At 54.6% G+C, this 18,343-nt stretch overlaps 1 protein-coding gene across 1 annotated transcript in view; it reads left to right on the forward strand.

Annotated features, from left to right (window-relative positions):
• ATRX (ATRX chromatin remodeler) overlaps positions 1–18,343 on the forward strand; it is a 110,961-nt gene that overhangs the window by 72,339 nt on the left and 20,279 nt on the right. Inside the window, exons 19-25 of the mRNA XM_089665465.1 lie at positions 1,107–1,244; positions 3,807–3,982; positions 4,143–4,260; positions 8,500–8,636; positions 8,945–9,036; positions 15,624–15,793; positions 17,194–17,347. Of these exons, the coding sequence (XP_089521591.1) occupies positions 1,107–1,244; positions 3,807–3,982; positions 4,143–4,260; positions 8,500–8,636; positions 8,945–9,036; positions 15,624–15,793; positions 17,194–17,347 (985 nt within the window). The remainder of the gene's footprint in view (positions 1–1,106; positions 1,245–3,806; positions 3,983–4,142; positions 4,261–8,499; positions 8,637–8,944; positions 9,037–15,623; positions 15,794–17,193; positions 17,348–18,343) is intronic.

Genomic DNA, 18,343 nt, shown 5'->3' on the forward strand with positions numbered 1-18,343 from the left:
AGCAGTGACCCTGACAGAGGCAACAGTGCCTTAGATGATCTTACACTGCAGACATACTGTTGAGGCTACAGAATAGGAAGGGCACTAGTTTCAGGGATGCCTGGGCACGGGAAGGGCACTGATATCAGGAGCTTCTAAGCACAGGAATGGCACTGATATCAGGGGTGTCTAGGCACAGGAAGGGCGCTGATATCAGGGGTGCTGGGGCGCAGGAAGGGCACTGATAACGGGTGCCTGGGTACAAGAGGGGCACTGATGTCAGGAGGGGCACTGATATCAGGTGCCTGGGCACAGGAGGGGCACTGATGTCTGGAGGGCCTAGGCACAGGAAAGGCACTGATATCAGGAGTGCCAGTGCACAGGAGGGGCACTGATTTCAGGAGGGCCCCGGGCACCGGAGGGGCACTGATTTCATGAGGGCCCCGGGCACAGAAGGGACACAGCTAGTTTTCAGGAGTAATTGAAGACAGAGGGTAACATGTTCGAGGTGCTGCTCAGGCATTGAACACTAATCCCTATAATATGTTTTCTGTTACACCGAGTCGCAGATTTGTATTGTGCCGATTTACGCCCTCGGGCACCGTGCAGTCCAGCCGCTGACATCCCAGCTACCAATGATGTCAGCTATTACCTGCATTGTGTCCTTGTTTTCCCCTCCCCCATCTGTCTCAGCACTGGGGTGACATTAGCTGTGTGAGGTAGAGGAATGCTGGGATAGTAGCCATGGCCGGTGTACGTTGTGAGAATGAATCCCTCCAGTGATGGGTCTCCTATGTGTGCGGATGGAGCTGCGTTATGTAAAACTATTCATTGTAGGACGGAGTGCCTCCATAACTTCATGTCCTCAGCTGTGTAATGTCAGTGTACGGCCTGCAGGTGGCAGGATTCCCTTCCTGGGTTATGTTATGAACGGTCTCTGCGCTCCCATCCGGCCTGCGATACGAGGACACGCCTCCTACGAGGACACGCCTCCTCTGACCACAAACGGATTGTTTTCATGTATTACAAGCCCCCCCCCCCAAACAGTAATTCATGCAAGCCCCCCCCCCCCCAGTAATTCATACGGTGATGTTGAAATGTCCAACCGAAAGTTTTGTGTCGCTCAGGTCCGGACTTTGTGGTGTGTGATGAGGGCCATGTGCTGAAGAATGAAGCCTCAGCCATCTCTAAGGCCATGAATTCTATCCGGACCAAGAGAAGGATCATCCTGACCGGGACCCCTCTGCAGAACAACCTGGTGGAATGTAAGTAGCCATACTCCCCTCCTCCGGTACACGCCTTGTGTAGGTGAATCCGAAACTGGAGGTGTTCACAGAGACAGGTGCACGCATGCGCACACGCAGACACACGCATGTGTACACACCTCCTTCCACTCCGGTCTAGTTGTGTTTTCCTTTACCCCCCTGTTCACCACCTCCGCTCTGAGGGGATTCATGCATTCGGTTTGTTTCATCCAGTCTTCATGGTTGGGTATGCAGGTGCTGTGTGCGTCCCCACACAGGCCGTCCTATTCATGTCAGTGGTGACACAGCGGCTGCACAGGTCCATGTACAGAATCTCCAGCACACTGTGGGTGTCACATGTCATCAGTACACTGTGGGTGTCACATGTCATCAGTACACTGTGGGTGTCACATGTCGTCAGTACACTGTGGGTGTCACATGTCGTCAGTACACTGTGGGTGTCACATGTCATCAGTACACTGTGGGTGTCACATGTCATCAGCACACTGTGGGTGTCAATGTCATCAGCACACTGTGGGTGTCAATGTCATCAGCACACTGTGGGTGTCACATGTCATCAGTACACTGTGGGTGTCACATGTCATCAGCACACTGTGGGTGTCACATGTCATCAGCACACTGTGGGTGTCACATGTCATCAGCACACTGTGGGTGTCACATGTCATCAGCACACTGTGGGTGTCACATGTCATCAGCACACTGTGGGTGTCACATGTCATCAGCACACTGTGGGTGTCACATGTCATCAGCACACTGTGGGTGTCACATGTCATCAGCACACTGTGGGTGTCACATGTCATCAGCACACTGTGGGTGTCACATGTCATCAGCACACTGTGGGTGTCACATGTCATCAGCACACTGTGGGTGTCACATGTCGTCAGCACACTGTGGGTGTCACATGTCGTCAGCACACTGTGGGTGTCACATGTCGTCAGCACACTGTGGGTGTCACATGTCGTCAGCACACTGTGGGTGTCACATGTCGTCAGCACATTGTGGGTGTCACATGTCGTCAGCACACTGTGGGTGTCACATGTCGTCAGCACATTGTGGGTGTCACAGGTCGTCAGCACACTGTGGGTGTCACATGTCGTCAGCACACTGTGGGTGTCACATGTCGTCAGCACACTGTGGGTGTCACAGGTCGTCAGCACACTGTGGGTGTCACAGGTCGTCAGCACACTGTGGGTGTCACAGGTCGTCAGCACACTGTGGGTGTCACAGGTCGTCAGCACACTGTGGGTGTCACAGGTCGTCAGCACACTGTGGGTGTCACAGGTCGTCAGCACACTGTGGGTGTCACAGGTCGTCAGCACACTGTGGGTGTCACAGGTCGTCAGCAAACTGTGGGTGTCACAGGTCGTCAGCACACTGTGGGTGTCACATGTCGTCAGCACATTGTGGGTGTCACATGTCGTCAGCACACTGTGGGTGTCACATGTCGTCAGCACATTGTGGGTGTCACAGGTCGTCAGCACACTGTGGGTGTCACAGGTCGTCAGCACACTGTGGGTGTCACAGGTCGTCAGCACACTGTGGGTGTCACAGGTCGTCAGCACACTGTGGGTGTCACAGGTCGTCAGCACACTGTGGGTGTCACAGGTCGTCAGCACACTGTGGGTGTCACAGGTCGTCAGCACACTGTGGGTGTCACAGGTCGTCAGCACACTGTGGGTGTCACATGTCGTCAGCACACTGTGGGTGTCACAGGTCGTCAGCACACTGTGGGTGTCACAGGTCATCAGCACACTGTGGGTGTCACAGGTCATCAGCACACTGTGGGTGTCACAGGTCATCAGCACACTGTGGGTGTCACAGGTCATCAGCACACTGTGGGTGTCACATGTCATCAGCACACTGTGGGTGTCACATGTCATCAGTACACTGTGGGTGTCACAGGTCATCAGCACATTGTGGGTGTCACATGTCATCAGCACATTGTGGGTGTCACAGGTCGTCAGCACACTGTGGGTGTCACAGGTCGTCAGCACACTGTGGGTGTCACAGGTCGTCAGCACACTGTGGGTGTCACAGGTCGTCAGCACACTGTGGGTGTCACATGTCAGCACACTGTGGGTGTCACATGTCATTCAAAGCTTTTATTCCAGAAGATCACATCACAGAGGACTGAGTGCAGCGTTTTGGAGCCACGCAGGACCCCGTCAGGCATGTGATCTTTCTGCGACGTGACGTCCATGGTGTGCTGGCCATTATGTACTTCCATGGGGAGTCCAGATCCCAGCTGGTAGTTGCTGCAGCACCCGCCACTGATGGGAATATTGAGGATACGGCAGCTGCACTGACCCTGCTCCCTGGCCTCTGTGTAGGTGCGGGTCCCCACACTCGGACACTGAGCACGCTCACACACACACACGTCGGATTGGGTGCGGCTGCTGTGTCCCCTCTGACATGAATGAGGACCCATGGCACACCTGTGCCCCCCCCGTGCGGGGAAGCATTGCCTACACTGTAGTATGCCCTGTGAATGAGGCCTAATACAAAGCGATAGGAGTGTGTTGCAGAAGAGTGACTAAGAATTCTCACGCTTTTCCTTTTCAGATCACTGCATGGTGAACTTCATCAAGGAAAACTTGCTGGGTTCCATTAAGGAGTTCCGCAATCGCTTTATAAACCCCATCCAGAACGGGCAGTGCGCTGACTCCACCATGGTGGACGTGCGGGTGATGAAGAAACGCGCCCACATTCTCTATGAGATGTTAGCTGGATGTGTGCAGGTGAGCAGACACACCTGTTGTATGGAAGGCATAAGAATGGGCGGGGCTTCCGGGGGGGTCAGATTCTGCCCCCCCAATCAGGGAACAGTGATAGTGCTGCCCTCACCCCCTCTGTATTCGGGGTCCAGCGGTGTAATTGTTTGTTTTTCTTCTGTTTCAGAGAAGAGATTACACGGCTCTGACAAAGTTTTTACCCCCCAAGTACGAGTATGTCCTGTCGGTGCGGATGTCCCCCATACAGTGCAAGCTCTATCAGTACTATCTGGATAATATCACAGGTTTGTGTCCAGAGGAAGTGTGTATGGAGGTCATATTCATTGTAGACGTGACACCAGAAAACGTGAAAACCTTTTTACCTGCATAGAGATCCATCTATCCCAAGTTCTGTCACTTAAAGACCAAATATGACAGGACCCGGTGCAGGGCCTGGGGATGGAACAGGACCCGGTGCAGGGCCTGGGGATGGAACAGGACCCGGTGCAGGGCCTGGGGATGGAACAGGACCCGGTGCAGGGCCTGGGGATGGAACAGGACCCGGTGCAGGGCCTGGGGATGGAACAGGACCCGGTGCAGGGCCTGGGGATGGAACAGGACCCGGTGCAGGGCCTGGGGATGGAACAGGACCCGGTGCAGGGCCTGGGGATGGAACAGGACCCGGTGCAGGGCCTGGGGATGGAACAGGACCCGGTGCAGGGCCTGGGGATGGAACAGGACCCGGTGCAGGGCCTGGGGATGGAACAGGACCCGGTGCAGGGCCTGGGGATGGAACAGGACCCGGTGCAGGGCCTGGGGATGGAACAGGACCCGGTGCAGGGCCTGGGGATGGAACAGGACCCGGTGCAGGGCCTGGGGATGGAACAGGACCCGGTGCAGGGCCTGGGGATGGAACAGGACCCGGTGCAGGGCCTGGGGATGGAACAGGACCCGGTGCAGGGCCTGGGGATGGAACAGGACCCGGTGCAGGGCCTGGGGATGGAACAGGACCCGGTGCAGGGCCTGGGGATGGAACAGGACCCGGTGCAGGGCCTGGGGATGGAACAGGACCCGGTGCAGGGCCTGGGGATGGAACAGGACCCGGTGCAGGGCCTGGGGATGGAACAGGACCCGGTGCAGGGCCTGGGGATGGAACAGGACCCGGTGCAGGGCCTGGGGATGGAACAGGACCCGGTGCAGGGCCTGGGGATGGAACAGGACCCGGTGCAGGGCCTGGGGATGGAACAGGACCCGGTGCAGGGCCTGGGGATGGAACAGGACCCGGTGCAGGGCCTGGGGATGGAACAGGACCCGGTGCAGGGCCTGGGGATGGAACAGGACCCGGTGCAGGGCCTGGGGATGGAGCAGGACCCGGTGCAGGGCCTGGGGATGGAACAGGACCCGGTGCAGGGCCTGGGGATGGAACAGGACCCGGTGCAGGGCCTGGGGATGGAACAGGACCCGGTGCAGGGCCTGGGGATGGAGCAGGACCCGGTGCAGGGCCTGGGGATGGAGCAGGACCCGGTGCAGGGCCTGGGGATGGAGCAGGACCCGGTGCAGGGCCTGGGGATGGAACAGGACCCGGTGCAGGGCCTGGGGATGGAGCAGGACCCGGTGCAGGGCCTGGGGATGGAGCAGGACCCGGTGCAGGGCCTGGGGATGGAGCAGGACCCGGTGCAGGGCCTGGGGATAGAGCAGGACCCGGTGCAGGGCCTGGGGATAGAGCAGGACCCGGTGCAGGGCCCCGGGGGTGATGGAGCAGGACCCGGTGCAGGGCCTGGGGATAGAGCAGGACCCGGTGCAGGGCCTGGGGATAGAGCAGGACCCGGTGCAGGGCCTGGGGATAGAGCAGGACCCGGTGCAGGGCCCCGGGGGTGATGGAGCAGGGCCCCGGGGGTGATGGAGCAGGACCCGGTGCAGGGCCCCGGGGGTGATGGAGCAGGGCCCCGGGGGTGATGGAGCAGGACCCGGTGCAGGGGCCCGGGGGTGATGGAGCAGGACCCGGTGCAGGGCCCTGGTGGTGATGGAGCAGGACCCGGTGCAGGGCCCGGTGGTGATGGTGCAGGGCCCGGTGGTGATGGTGCAGGGCCCGGTGGTGATGGTGCAGGGCCCGGTGGTGATGGTGCAGGGCCCGGTGGTGATGGTGCAGGGCCCGGTGGTGATGGTGCAGGGCCCGGTACAGGGCCCCGTGATGATGGAGCAGGACCTGGTACAGGGCCCCGTGATGATGGAGCAGGACCTGGTACAGGGCCCCGTGATGATGGAGCAGGACCCGGTACCATCATCGTCCTCTGTACCGCCGCTGGATCTTCCTGCGTCTTTTCATCCTCTGAAGATTTTTAAGAACTTTAATGTAAAACTAGAATATCAGAAGTGTAATTGCAGGCCGTACCCACCCGCTCCTGATGGGCAGCAGATGTTCGGGGACAGACGTCTGCCATTGTCCTCATTGTCCTCAGGCTGCCAGAAGGATTTGTAGTCTTCAGTCTTTGGACAGACTATTATCATTAGGCCGGGATTGATGGTAATAAGATACGGATTCCCAAATATTAATAAATGATGTGCATTGGCTTCACCCGGAGGGAGCCGAGCGACTCATCGAATAATTGTGGATGTTACATGTCCGGGCGGCACACCCTCATTGGATCCTCAGTCCTTACATAGCAGCTTAAGAACTCCTCCTTTACAGTAGCTGTGTGTGTCAGGTACTTGTATAGCGCCCTCAATTTACGCAGATCGAGAGAAAGAGATATATATTCACAACAGTCCCCGCCCCCGAGGAGCGTACAATCTAAGGTCCCTAACTCACATTCATACTACCAGAGCAAATTTTAAAACTGATCCAGTTAACCTCCCAGCATGTCTTTGGAGTGTGGGAGGAAACCGAACGAATCCTGGGGTCCCCTATGTCTGTCATGGTCCCGAATCCCGGGGTCCCCTATGTCTGTCATGGTCCAAAATCACAGGGTCCCCTATGTCTATCACGGTCCCAAATCCCGGGGTCCCCTATGTCTATCACGGTCCCGAATCCCGGGGTCCCCTATGTCTATCACGGTCCCGAATCCTGGCGTCTGTCGTCCTCTGTATCCTCCTAGGACAGCTAAGATCTGGTTCTTGTTAGACCTCTAACATGTTCCCCGGCTCTGCACCCCGCCTGTGCTGACGGCTCTGCACCCTGGCTCTGCTCCCTGCCTGTGCTTACGGCTCTGCACACCGGCTCTGCACCCCGCCTGTGCTGACGGCTCTGCACCCCGCCTGTGCTGACGGCTCTGCACCCCGCCTGTGCTGACGGCTCTGCACCCCGCCTGTGCTGACGGCTCTGCACCCCGCCTGTGCTGACGGCTCTGCACCCCGCCTGTGCTGACGGCTCTGCACCCCGCCTGTGCTGACGGCTCTGCACCCCGCCTGTGCTGACGGCTCTGCACCCCGCCTGTGCTGACGGCTCTGCACCCCGCCTGTGCTGACGGCTCTGCACCCCGCCTGTGCTGACGGCTCTGCACCCCGGCTCTGCTCCCCGCCTGTGCTGACGGCTCTGCACCCCGGCTCTGCTCCCCGCCTGTGCTGACGGCTCTGCACCCCGCCTGTGCTGACGGCTCTGCACCCCGGCTCTGCTCCCTGCCTGTGCTTACGGCTCTGCACACCGGCTCTGCACCCCGCCTGTGCTGACGGCTCTGCACCCCGCCTGTGCTGACGGCTCTGCACCCCGGCTCTGCTCCCTGCCTGTGCTGACGGCTCTGCACCCCGGCTCTGCACCCCGCCTGTGCTGACGGCTCTGCACCCCGGCTCTGCTCCCTGCCTGTGCTTACGGCTCTGCACACTGGCTCTGTACACCGGCTCTGCACCCCGCCTGTGCTGACGGCTCTGCACCCCGCCTGTGCTGACGGCTCTGCACCCCGGCTCTGCACCCCGCCTGTGCTGACGGCTCTGCACCCCGCCTGTGCTGACGGCTCTGCACCCCGCCTGTGCTGACGGCTCTGCACCCCGCCTGTGCTGACGGCTCTGCACCCCGCCTGTGCTGACGGCTCTGCACCCCGCCTGTGCTGACGGCTCTGCACACCGGCTCTGCTCCCTGCCTGTGCTTACGGCTCTGCACACCGGCTCTGTACCCCGCCTGTGTGGACGGCTCTGTACCCCGGCTGTGCTGACACCTCCCGCTGCCGGTGCTTAGGATCAGGGACACGTATTGTCACAGTTGACACTGCCAGCTGCTACAGAGTGTGTTATCCTGCGGGCCCCGACAGAATTTATCTCTGGGGCCCCACAGTTTGTTCCGCCCATGAATGGTGCAGTCTCTGTGCTCCTCATCTGTACTCTAGTTGCACACGGACTGTCAGCGATCCCCGATGTTGGGGGTGGGGGGGTATTGTATATCCCTGGGAGCACAAAGCATGCGGCTCTTTTCTTGTGGTTTCAGATATAAAGCATTTGCTTCTCAGCTTTAAGCCAGATTTCTGTACTGAGCATTTAAGTGTGAAATGGAAACATCTGCTGCGATCTTGTAAAAGCCGTCCGCGGCCCGTCCTCTAATCCTTTTACCTTGACAGGTGTTACTCTGGGCGAAGGAGGCGGTGGCGGCCGAGGTAAATCTGGAACCAAGCTTTTCCAGGACTTTCAGATTTTAAGTAGGATCTGGACTCACCCCTGGTGCCTACAGCTGGACTATATTAGTAAGGAAAATAAGGTACGGCAGATATCATACTACATATTTCTGTCTCTGTGAAATGTTTCCCCAATAAACCATGCCAAATAGTGGGTAGAATTTCGGTGAAATAATGGAAATTTGTGTTTTTTCTTCGAATGTGCAGCGCTATAGATTTGCCTGCTGCTCTTTCATCTATGATTATGTTCCTTTATATTTCAAGATATATGCCCATTATTAAAGCTTTGTTTGAAATGATGTAAGCCAGACATTTTCCAAGTGACTAAACAGATGTGTGTGCCCGCCACGGAGAAATGCGCGGCAGTGACGTCATCCCTGTGTGTTTGTAGGGATACTTCGATGAAGACAGCAATGAGGAGTTCGTGGTGTCCGACTCCGAAGAGACCACTTCCACGCCGAGCTCGGAGGAAGAAGCTACACCGTAAGCATCGAAAAGGGGGACCTGGTCCCCTCCACCATATACAGCATGAAAAGGGGGACCTGGTCCCCTCCACCATATACAGCATGAAAAGGGGGACCTGGTCCCCTCCACCATATACAGCATGAAAAGGGGGACCTGGTCCCCTCCACCATATACAGCATACAAAGGGGGACCTGGTCCCCTCCACCATATACAGCATACAAAGGGGGACCTGGTCCCCTCCACCATATACAGCATACAAAGGGTTACCTGGTCCCCTCCACCAAATACAGCATGAAAAGGGGGACCTGGTCCCCTCCACCATATACAGCATGAAAAGGGGGACCTGGTCCCCTCCACCATATACAGCATGAAAAGGGGGACCTGGTCCCCTCCACCATATACAGCATGAAAAGGGGGACCTGGTCCCCTCCACCATATACAGCATGAAAAGGGGGACCTGGTCCCCTCCACCATATACAGCATGAAAAGGGGGACCTGGTCCCCTCCACCATATACAGCATGAAAAGGGGGACCTGGTCCCCTCCACCATATACAGCATACAAAGGGTTACCTGGTCCCCTCCACCATATACAGCACACAAAGGGTTACCTGGTCCCCTCCACCAATAGACACCACCATATACAGCATACAAAGGGTTACCTGGTCCCCTCCACCATATACAGCATACAAAGGGTTACCTGGTCCCCTCCACCATATACAGCATACAAAGGGTTACCTGGTCCCCTCCACCAAATACAGCATGAAAAGGGGGACCTGGTCCCCTCCACCATATACAGCATGAAAAGGGGGACCTGGTCCCCTCCACCATATACAGCATACAAAGGGTTACCTGGTCCCCTCCACCATATACAGCACACAAAGGGTTACCTGGTCCCCTCCACCAATAGACACCACCATATACAGCATGAAAAGGGGGACCTGGTCCCCTCCACCATATACAGCATACAAAGGGTTACCTGGTCCCCTCCACCAAATACAGCATGAAAAGGGGGACCTGGTCCCCTCCACCATATACAGCATGAAAAGGGGGACCTGGTCCCCTCCACCATATACAGCATACAAAGGGTTACCTGGTCCCCTCCACCATATACAGCATACAAAGGGTTACCTGGTCCCCTCCACCAAATACAGCATACAAAGGGTTACCTGGTCCCCTCCACCAAATACAGCATACAAAGGGTTACCTGGTCCCCTCCACCATATACAGCATACAAAGGGTTACCTGGTCCCCTCCACCATATACAGCATACAAAGGGTTACCTGGTCCCCTCCACCATATACAGCATACAAAGGGTTACCTGGTCCCCTCCACCATATACAGCATACAAAGGGTTACCTGGTCCCTTCCACCATATACAGCATACAAAGGGTTACCTGGTCCCCTCCACCAAATACAGCATACAAAGGGTTACCTGGTCCCCTCCACCATATACAGCATACAAAGGGTTACCTGGTCCCCTCCACCATATACAGCATACAAAGGGTTACCTGGTCCCTTCCACCATATACAGCATACAAAGGGTTACCTGGTCCCCTCCACCATATACAGCACACAAAGGGTTACCTGGTCCCCTCCACCATATACAGCACACAAAGGGTTACCTGGTCCCCTCCACCAATAGACACCACCATATACAGCATACAAAGGGTTATCTGGTCCCCTCCACCATATACAGCATACAAAGGGTTACCTGGTCCCCTCCACCATATACAGCATACAAAGGGTTACCTGGTCCCCTCCACCAAATACAGCATGAAAAGGGGGACCTGGTCCCCTCCACCATATACAGCATGAAAAGGGGGACCTGGTCCCCTCCACCATATACAGCATACAAAGGGTTACCTGGTCCCCTCCACCATATACAGCACACAAAGGGTTACCTGGTCCCCTCCACCATATACAGCATACAAAGGGTTACCTGGTCCCCTCCACCAAATACAGCATGAAAAGGGGGACCTGGTCCCCTCCACCATATACAGCATACAAAGGGTTACCTGGTCCCCTCCACCATATACAGCATACAAAGGGTTACCTGGTCCCCTCCACCAAATACAGCATGAAAAGGGGGACCTGGTCCCCTCCACCATATACAGCATACAAAGGGTTACCTGGTCCCCTCCACCATATACAGCACACAAAGGGTTACCTGGTCCCCTCCACCAATAGACACCACCATATACAGCATGAAAAGGGGGACCTGGTCCCCTCCACCATATACAGCATACAAAGGGTTACCTGGTCCCCTCCACCATATACAGCATACAAAGGGTTACCTGGTCCCCTCCACCAAATACAGCATACAAAGGGTTACCTGGTCCCCTCCACCAAATACAGCATACAAAGGGTTACCTGGTCCCCTCCACCATATACAGCATACAAAGGGTTACCTGGTCCCCTCCACCATATACAGCATACAAAGGGTTACCTGGTCCCCTCCACCATATACAGCATACAAAGGGTTACCTGGTCCCCTCCACCATATACAGCATACAAAGGGTTACCTGGTCCCTTCCACCATATACAGCACACAAAGGGTTACCTGGTCCCCTCCACCAATAGACACCACCATATACAGCATACAAAAGGTTATCTGGTCCCCTCCACCATATACAGCATACAAAGGGTTACCTGGTCCCCTCCACCATATACAGCATACAAAGGGTTACCTGGTCCCCTCCACCATATACAGCATACAAAGGGTTACCTGGTCCCCTCCACCAAATACAGCATGAAAAGGGGGACCTGGTCCCCTCCACCATATACAGCATACAAAGGGTTACCTGGTCCCCTCCACCATATACAGCACACAAAGGGTTACCTGGTCCCCTCCACCAATAGACACCACCATATACAGCATGAAAAGGGGGACCTGGTCCCCTCCACCATATACAGCATACAAAGGGTTACCTGGTCCCCTCCACCATATACAGCATACAAAGGGTTACCTGGTCCCCTCCACCAAATACAGCATACAAAGGGTTACCTGGTCCCCTCCACCAAATACAGCATACAAAGGGTTACCTGGTCCCCTCCACCATATACAGCATACAAAGGGTTACCTGGTCCCCTCCACCATATACAGCATACAAAGGGTTACCTGGTCCCCTCCACCATATACAGCATACAAAGGGTTACCTGGTCCCCTCCACCATATACAGCATACAAAGGGTTACCTGGTCCCTTCCACCATATACAGCATACAAAGGGTTACCTGGTCCCCTCCACCAAATACAGCATACAAAGGGTTACCTGGTCCCCTCCACCATATACAGCATACAAAGGGTTACCTGGTCCCCTCCACCATATACAGCATACAAAGGGTTACCTGGTCCCTTCCACCATATACAGCATACAAAGGGTTACCTGGTCCCCTCCACCATATACAGCATACAAAGGGTTACCTGGTCCCCTCCACCATATACAGCATACAAAGGGTTACCTGGTCCCCTCCACCATATACAGCATACAAAGGGTTACCTGGTCCCCTCCACCATATACAGCATACAAAGGGTTACCTGGTCCCCTCCACCATATACAGCATACAAAGGGTTACCTGGTCCCCTCCACCATATACAGCACACAAAGGGTTGGTGTCTCCACCATTCGGGGTGTCGATATTCGGCACACAAAGGGTTGGTGTCTCCACCATTCGGGGTGTCGATATTCGGCACACAAAGGGTTGGTGTCTCCACCATTCGGGGTGTCGATATTCGGCACACAAAGGGTTGGTGTCTCCACCATTCGGGGTGTCGATATTCGGCACACAAAGGGTTGGTGTCTCCACCATTCGGGGTGTCGATATTCGGCACACAAAGGGTTGGTGTCTCCACCATTCGGGGTGTCGATATTCGGCACACAAAGGGTTCGTGTCTCCACCGTTCGGGGTGTCGATATTGGGCACACAAAGGGTTCGTGTCTCCACCGTTCGGGGTGTCGATATTCGGCACACAAAGGGTTCCTGTCTCCACCGTTCGGGGTGTCGATATTCTGCACACAAAGGGTTCGTGTCTCCACCGTTCGGGGTGTCGATATTCGGCACACAAAGGGTTCGTGTCTCCACCATTCGGGGTGTCGATATTCGGCACACAAAGGGTTCGTGTCTCCACCATTCGGGGTGTCGATATTCGGCACACAAAGGGTTCCTGTCTCCACCATTCGGGGTGTCGATATTCGGCACACAAAGGGTTCCTGTCTCCACCATTCGGGGTGTCGATATTCGGCACACAAAGGGTTCGTGTCTCCACCATTCGGGGTGTCGATATTCGGCACACAAAGGGTTCCTGTCTCCACCATTCGGGGTGTCGATATTCGGCACGCGGAGTGAATGGGCTCTACCTACAAGACCGATTCTTTTCTGTTTATCGACTTCTGCCAGAAACTCACTTAGCAGTCACGTCATGTGAGCGATGGTCAGGAATTAGTCAAACAATCAAAGATAAATGCCAACTGATTTTTCTTGTTGCTTTGCCCGACGTGCCAGAATGTGAATTAAATGACGACTTCGGCCGCTCTACGCATTTTTCTTCCATTACCTAAACAATGTGCCAGTCCATAGACGGCTAGAGACCGTAACCCATGTATACAAATCTCTGAATGTATGGAACACCAGATTCATACCAAGCCTTGTTCCCATAAAGATGATTTGTACAAAGCGTGGTAAAAAGACCATGGGCGTTACCACAGAGGTCAGTACCGCATGGGTGTGGCCCAAGGTTCAGAGAATCCAATAGGAACAATTCATCCAAATATATAGTACACATTCCATGGAAATCGCCCCCGAACTGTCCCAATGGATCAGAGAGATGAATAGGAAGGATACATGTCCATCTCACATACGTGAACCCATTATAGAGGGTCTCCAGGGTGGGGGAGGGCGGAGTAGAATATCTTCAATTCAGGGGAGGGCGGAGTAGAATATCTTCAATTCAGGGGAGGGCGGAGTAGAATATCTTCAATTCAGGGGAGGGCGGAGTAGAATATCTTCAATTCAGGGGAGGGCGGAGTAGAATATCTTCAATTCAGGGGAGGGCGGAGTAGAATATCTTCAATTCAGGGGAGGGCGGAGTAGAATATCTTCAATTCAGGGGAGGGCGGAGTAGAATATCTTCAATTCAGGGGAGGGCGGAGTAGAATATCTTCAATTCGGGGGAGGGCGGAGTAGAATATCTTCAATTCGGGGGAGGGCGGAGTAGAATATCTTCAATTCGGGGGAGGGCGGAGTAGAATATCTTCAATTCAGGGGAGGGCGGAGTAGAATATCTTCAATTCAGGGGAGGGCGGAGTAGAATATCTTCAATTCAGGGGAGGGCGGAGTAGAATATCTTCAATTCGGGGGAGGGCGGAGTAGAATATCTTCAATTCGGGGGAGGGCGGAGTAGAATATCTTCAATTCGGGGGAGGGCGGAGTAGAATATCTTCAATTCGGGGGAGGGCGGAGTAGAATATCTTCAATTCGGGGGAGGGCGGAGTAGAATATCTTCAATTCAGGGGAGGGCGAGGAGGATGCCTTCAATTCAGGGGAGGGCGAGGAGGATGCCTTCAATTCAGGGGAGGGCGAGGAGGATGCCTTCAATTCAGGGGAGGGCGAGGGGGATGCCTTCAATTCAGGGGAGGGCGAGGGGGATGCCTTCAATTCAGGGGAGGGCGAGGGGGATGCCTTCAATTCAGGGGAGGGCGAGGGGGATGCCTTCAATTCAGGGGAGGGCGAGGGGGATGCCTTCAATTCAGGGGAGGGCGAGGGGGATGCCTTCAATTCAGGGGAGGGCGAGGGGGATGCCTTCAATTCAGGGGAGGGCGAGGGGGATGCCTTCAATTCAGGGGAGGGCGAGGAGGATGCCTTCAGTTCAGGGGAGGGCGGAGTAGAATATCTTCAATTCAGGGGAGGGCAGAGGAGGATGCCTTCAGGGTGGCGGAGGGCAAAGTAGAGGGTCTCCGGGGAGGCGGAGGGCAAAGTAGAGGGTCTCCAGGGTGGAGGAGGGCGGAGTAGAGGGTCTCCAGGGAGGCGGAGGATATCTCCAGGGTGGCGGCGGAGTGGAGGGTCTCCAGGGCGGCAGAAGGAGGAGTATGGGGGTGGCAGAGGGCGGAGTAGAGGGATTTCCAGGGCGGCATAGTAGGGGCTCTCCAGGGCGGCGGAGGGTGGAGTAGAGGGCTCTCCAGGGTGGCAGAGAGCAGAGTAGGGGGGCCTCCAGGGCAGCATAGTAGGGGCTCTCCAGGGCGGCGGAGGGTGGAGTAGAGGGAACTCCAGGGCGGCGGAGGGCGGAATAGAGGGATCTCCAGGGCGGCGGAGGGCGGAGTAGGGGGTCTCCAGGGCAGCGGAGGGTGAATTAGGGGGCCTCCAGGGTAATACTGACCCCGAACACATTATCTAGACCATGTATTTGTGTCCAGGCCGTCAGAACTTTTATTAAATGGAAAGCGTTGACTCTGGTTCCCAGTGTGTGGGACGCTCATAGTAAACCTCGTTGTACAGCCTGTGGCCATCCAGGTGCTGCACAGTCCTCCAGCCTGGAGGAATGAGATGGATTTTATGGAGTTTTCGAAGTCATTAGAAGGAAATCAGCTCAGCCTGTAATTCTGTTTACAGGGTGAAGAAATCCAAGAGGAAAGGCAAGAACTCGAGCAGCTCCAGCGATGACGAGAGTGACCGAGAGGTGGAAGTCATTAAGGTGTGGAATTCTCGGTCCCGGGGCGGCAATCCAAAGGATCCCAAGGAGGAGGTGGCATCTAAAGCGCCCGCGCCCAAGGTGGAGGAAAGTGAGTTGACCTACAATTGCTCCACCTGCTGGCTCGCTGAGACATAGGACGCAGTGGGTGTCATAGGATGTAGAAGTGTGTGAAGAATACAGACCATAGTACTGTCACTGTCTGTATTTTACATGAAACTTCTGCAGCTCTAATGATTGAGCACTCTGATATTTCATCGGATTATGCGATATATTGCTTTGTTTACATGAATCCGAAATCCAGGCGAGCCGCTAAATACAAAGATAACCTACAAATATCGGAGATGTTTTACCTGTCAGTCGTATTTCTCTCCATCCAGGGGTTGTGGTGGTAGCATGTGTTTATCTGTTTGTTATGTCCTCCCCAAGGGTGGCACAGACTTGACCGGTCGCCATGGCCATTCATTGTCCTCCCAAAGGGTGGCACAGACCTGACCGGTCACCATGGCCATTCATTGTCCTCCCAAAGGGTGGCACAGACCTGACCGGTCACCATGGCCATTCATTGTCCTCACCAAGGGTGGGACAGACCTGACCGGTCACCATGGCCATTCATTGTCTTCACCAAGGGTGGGACAGACCTGACCGGTCACCATGGCCATTCATTGTCTTCACCAAGGGTGGGACAGACCTGACCGGTCACCATGGCCATTCATTGTCTTCACAAAGGGTGGGACAGACCTGACCAGTCACCATGGCCATTCATTGTCCTCCCAAAGGGTGGCACAGACCTGACCGGTCACCATGGCCATTCATTGTCCTCACCAAGGGTGGCACAGACCTGACCGGTCACCATGGCCATTCATTGTCCTCACCAAGGGTGGCACAGACCTGACCGGTCACCATGGCCATTCATTGTCCTCACCAAGGGTGGCACAGACCTGACCGGTCACCATGGCCATTCATTGTCCTCCCAAAGGGTGGCACAGACCTGACCGGTCACCATGGCCATTCATTGTCCTCCCAAAGGGTGGCACAGACCTGACTGCTCACCATGGCCATTCATTATGTCCTCCCCAAGGGTGACACAGGCCTGACTGCTCACCATGGCCATTCATTGTCCTCCCAAAGGGTGGCACAGACCTTACCGGTCACCATGGCCATTCATTGTCCTCCCAAAGGGTGGCACAGACCTGACCGGTCACCATGGCAATTCATTATGTCCTCCCCAAGGGTGACACAGGCCTGACTGCTCACCATGGCCATTCATTGTCCTCACCAAGGGTGACACATACCTAACTGGTCACCATGGCCATTCATTGTCCTCCCCAAGGGTAGCACACACCTGACGTGACTGGTCACCATGGAGATGACCTTTCTCCTTTTTGTTGTAAGTCTTCCCTCTGATTGGATTTGGTACACAGAGTGTTACTTTGTGAAATCTTTGCAGCGTGGTACTTTACCTCCTTGTCTTTTCTTTCCCCATTATTGGCAAAGCCACATCGTCCTCCAGCCCTGGTAGCCCGGCTCCTGACTGGTACAAGGATTTTGTGACAGAAGCAGACGCTGGTATGCTGGAACATTCTGGAAAAATTAGCCTTCTGTTTGAGATTCTTCGCATGGCAGAGGAGCTCGGCGACAAAGTGTGAGTTCTTCTCCTCCTGTCCTATAATCTGTCCAGACTTGCATGTTCCTGTGTGTGTGTATTGTGCACAACCGGAGACCGAAAAATTGTGTAACCTGATACTGAACGATCCGTACCCAGACATAAGGTGTAGTACCGTCCTGTATTATCTGCTGTGTGTATGTGTATATATATATATATATATGAGGTATAGTACCGTCCTGTATTATCCGGTGTGTATATGTAGGATGAGGTATAGTACCGTCCTGTATTATCTGCTGTGTGTATGTGTATATATATATGAGGTATAGTACCGTCCTGTATTATCTGCTGTGTGTATGTGTATATATATATATATATGAGGTATAGTACCGTCCTGTATTATCCGGTGTATATATGTAGGATGAGGTATAGTACCGTCCTGTATTATCCGGTGTGTATATGTAGGATGAGGTATAGTACCGTCCTGTATTATCCGGTGTGTATATGTAGGATGAGGTATAGTACCGTCCTGTATTATCCGGTGTGTGTATATGTAGGATGAGGTATAGTACCGTCCTGTATTATCCGGTGTGTGTATATGTAGGATGAGGTATAGTACCGTCCTGTATTATCCGGTGTGTGTATATGTAGGATGAGGTATAGTACCGTCCTGTATTATCCGGTGTGTGTATATGTAGGATGAGGTATAGTACCGTCCTGTTTTATCCGGTGTATATGTAGGATGAGGTATAGTACCGTCCTGTATTATCCGGTGTGTATATATGATGAGGTATAGTACCGTCCATATAGGATGAGGTATAGTACCGTCCTGTGTATATATAGGATGAAGATATAGTACCGTCCTGTGTTTATAGGGTCAGGTATAGTACCGTCCTGTGTTTATAGGGTCAGGTATAGTACCATCCTGTGTTTATAGGGTCAGGTATAGTACCGTCCTGTTTGTATATAGGATGAAGGTATGGTACCGTCCTGTGTGTGTATATAAAGGGTGAGGTATAGTACCGTCCTGTGCAT

This window comes from Staurois parvus, unplaced genomic scaffold (assembly GCF_062004578.1).
Source record: "Staurois parvus isolate SC_StPar_1 unplaced genomic scaffold, SC_StPar_1.0 ptg002206l, whole genome shotgun sequence".
NCBI lineage: Eukaryota > Metazoa > Chordata > Amphibia > Anura > Ranidae > Staurois > Staurois parvus.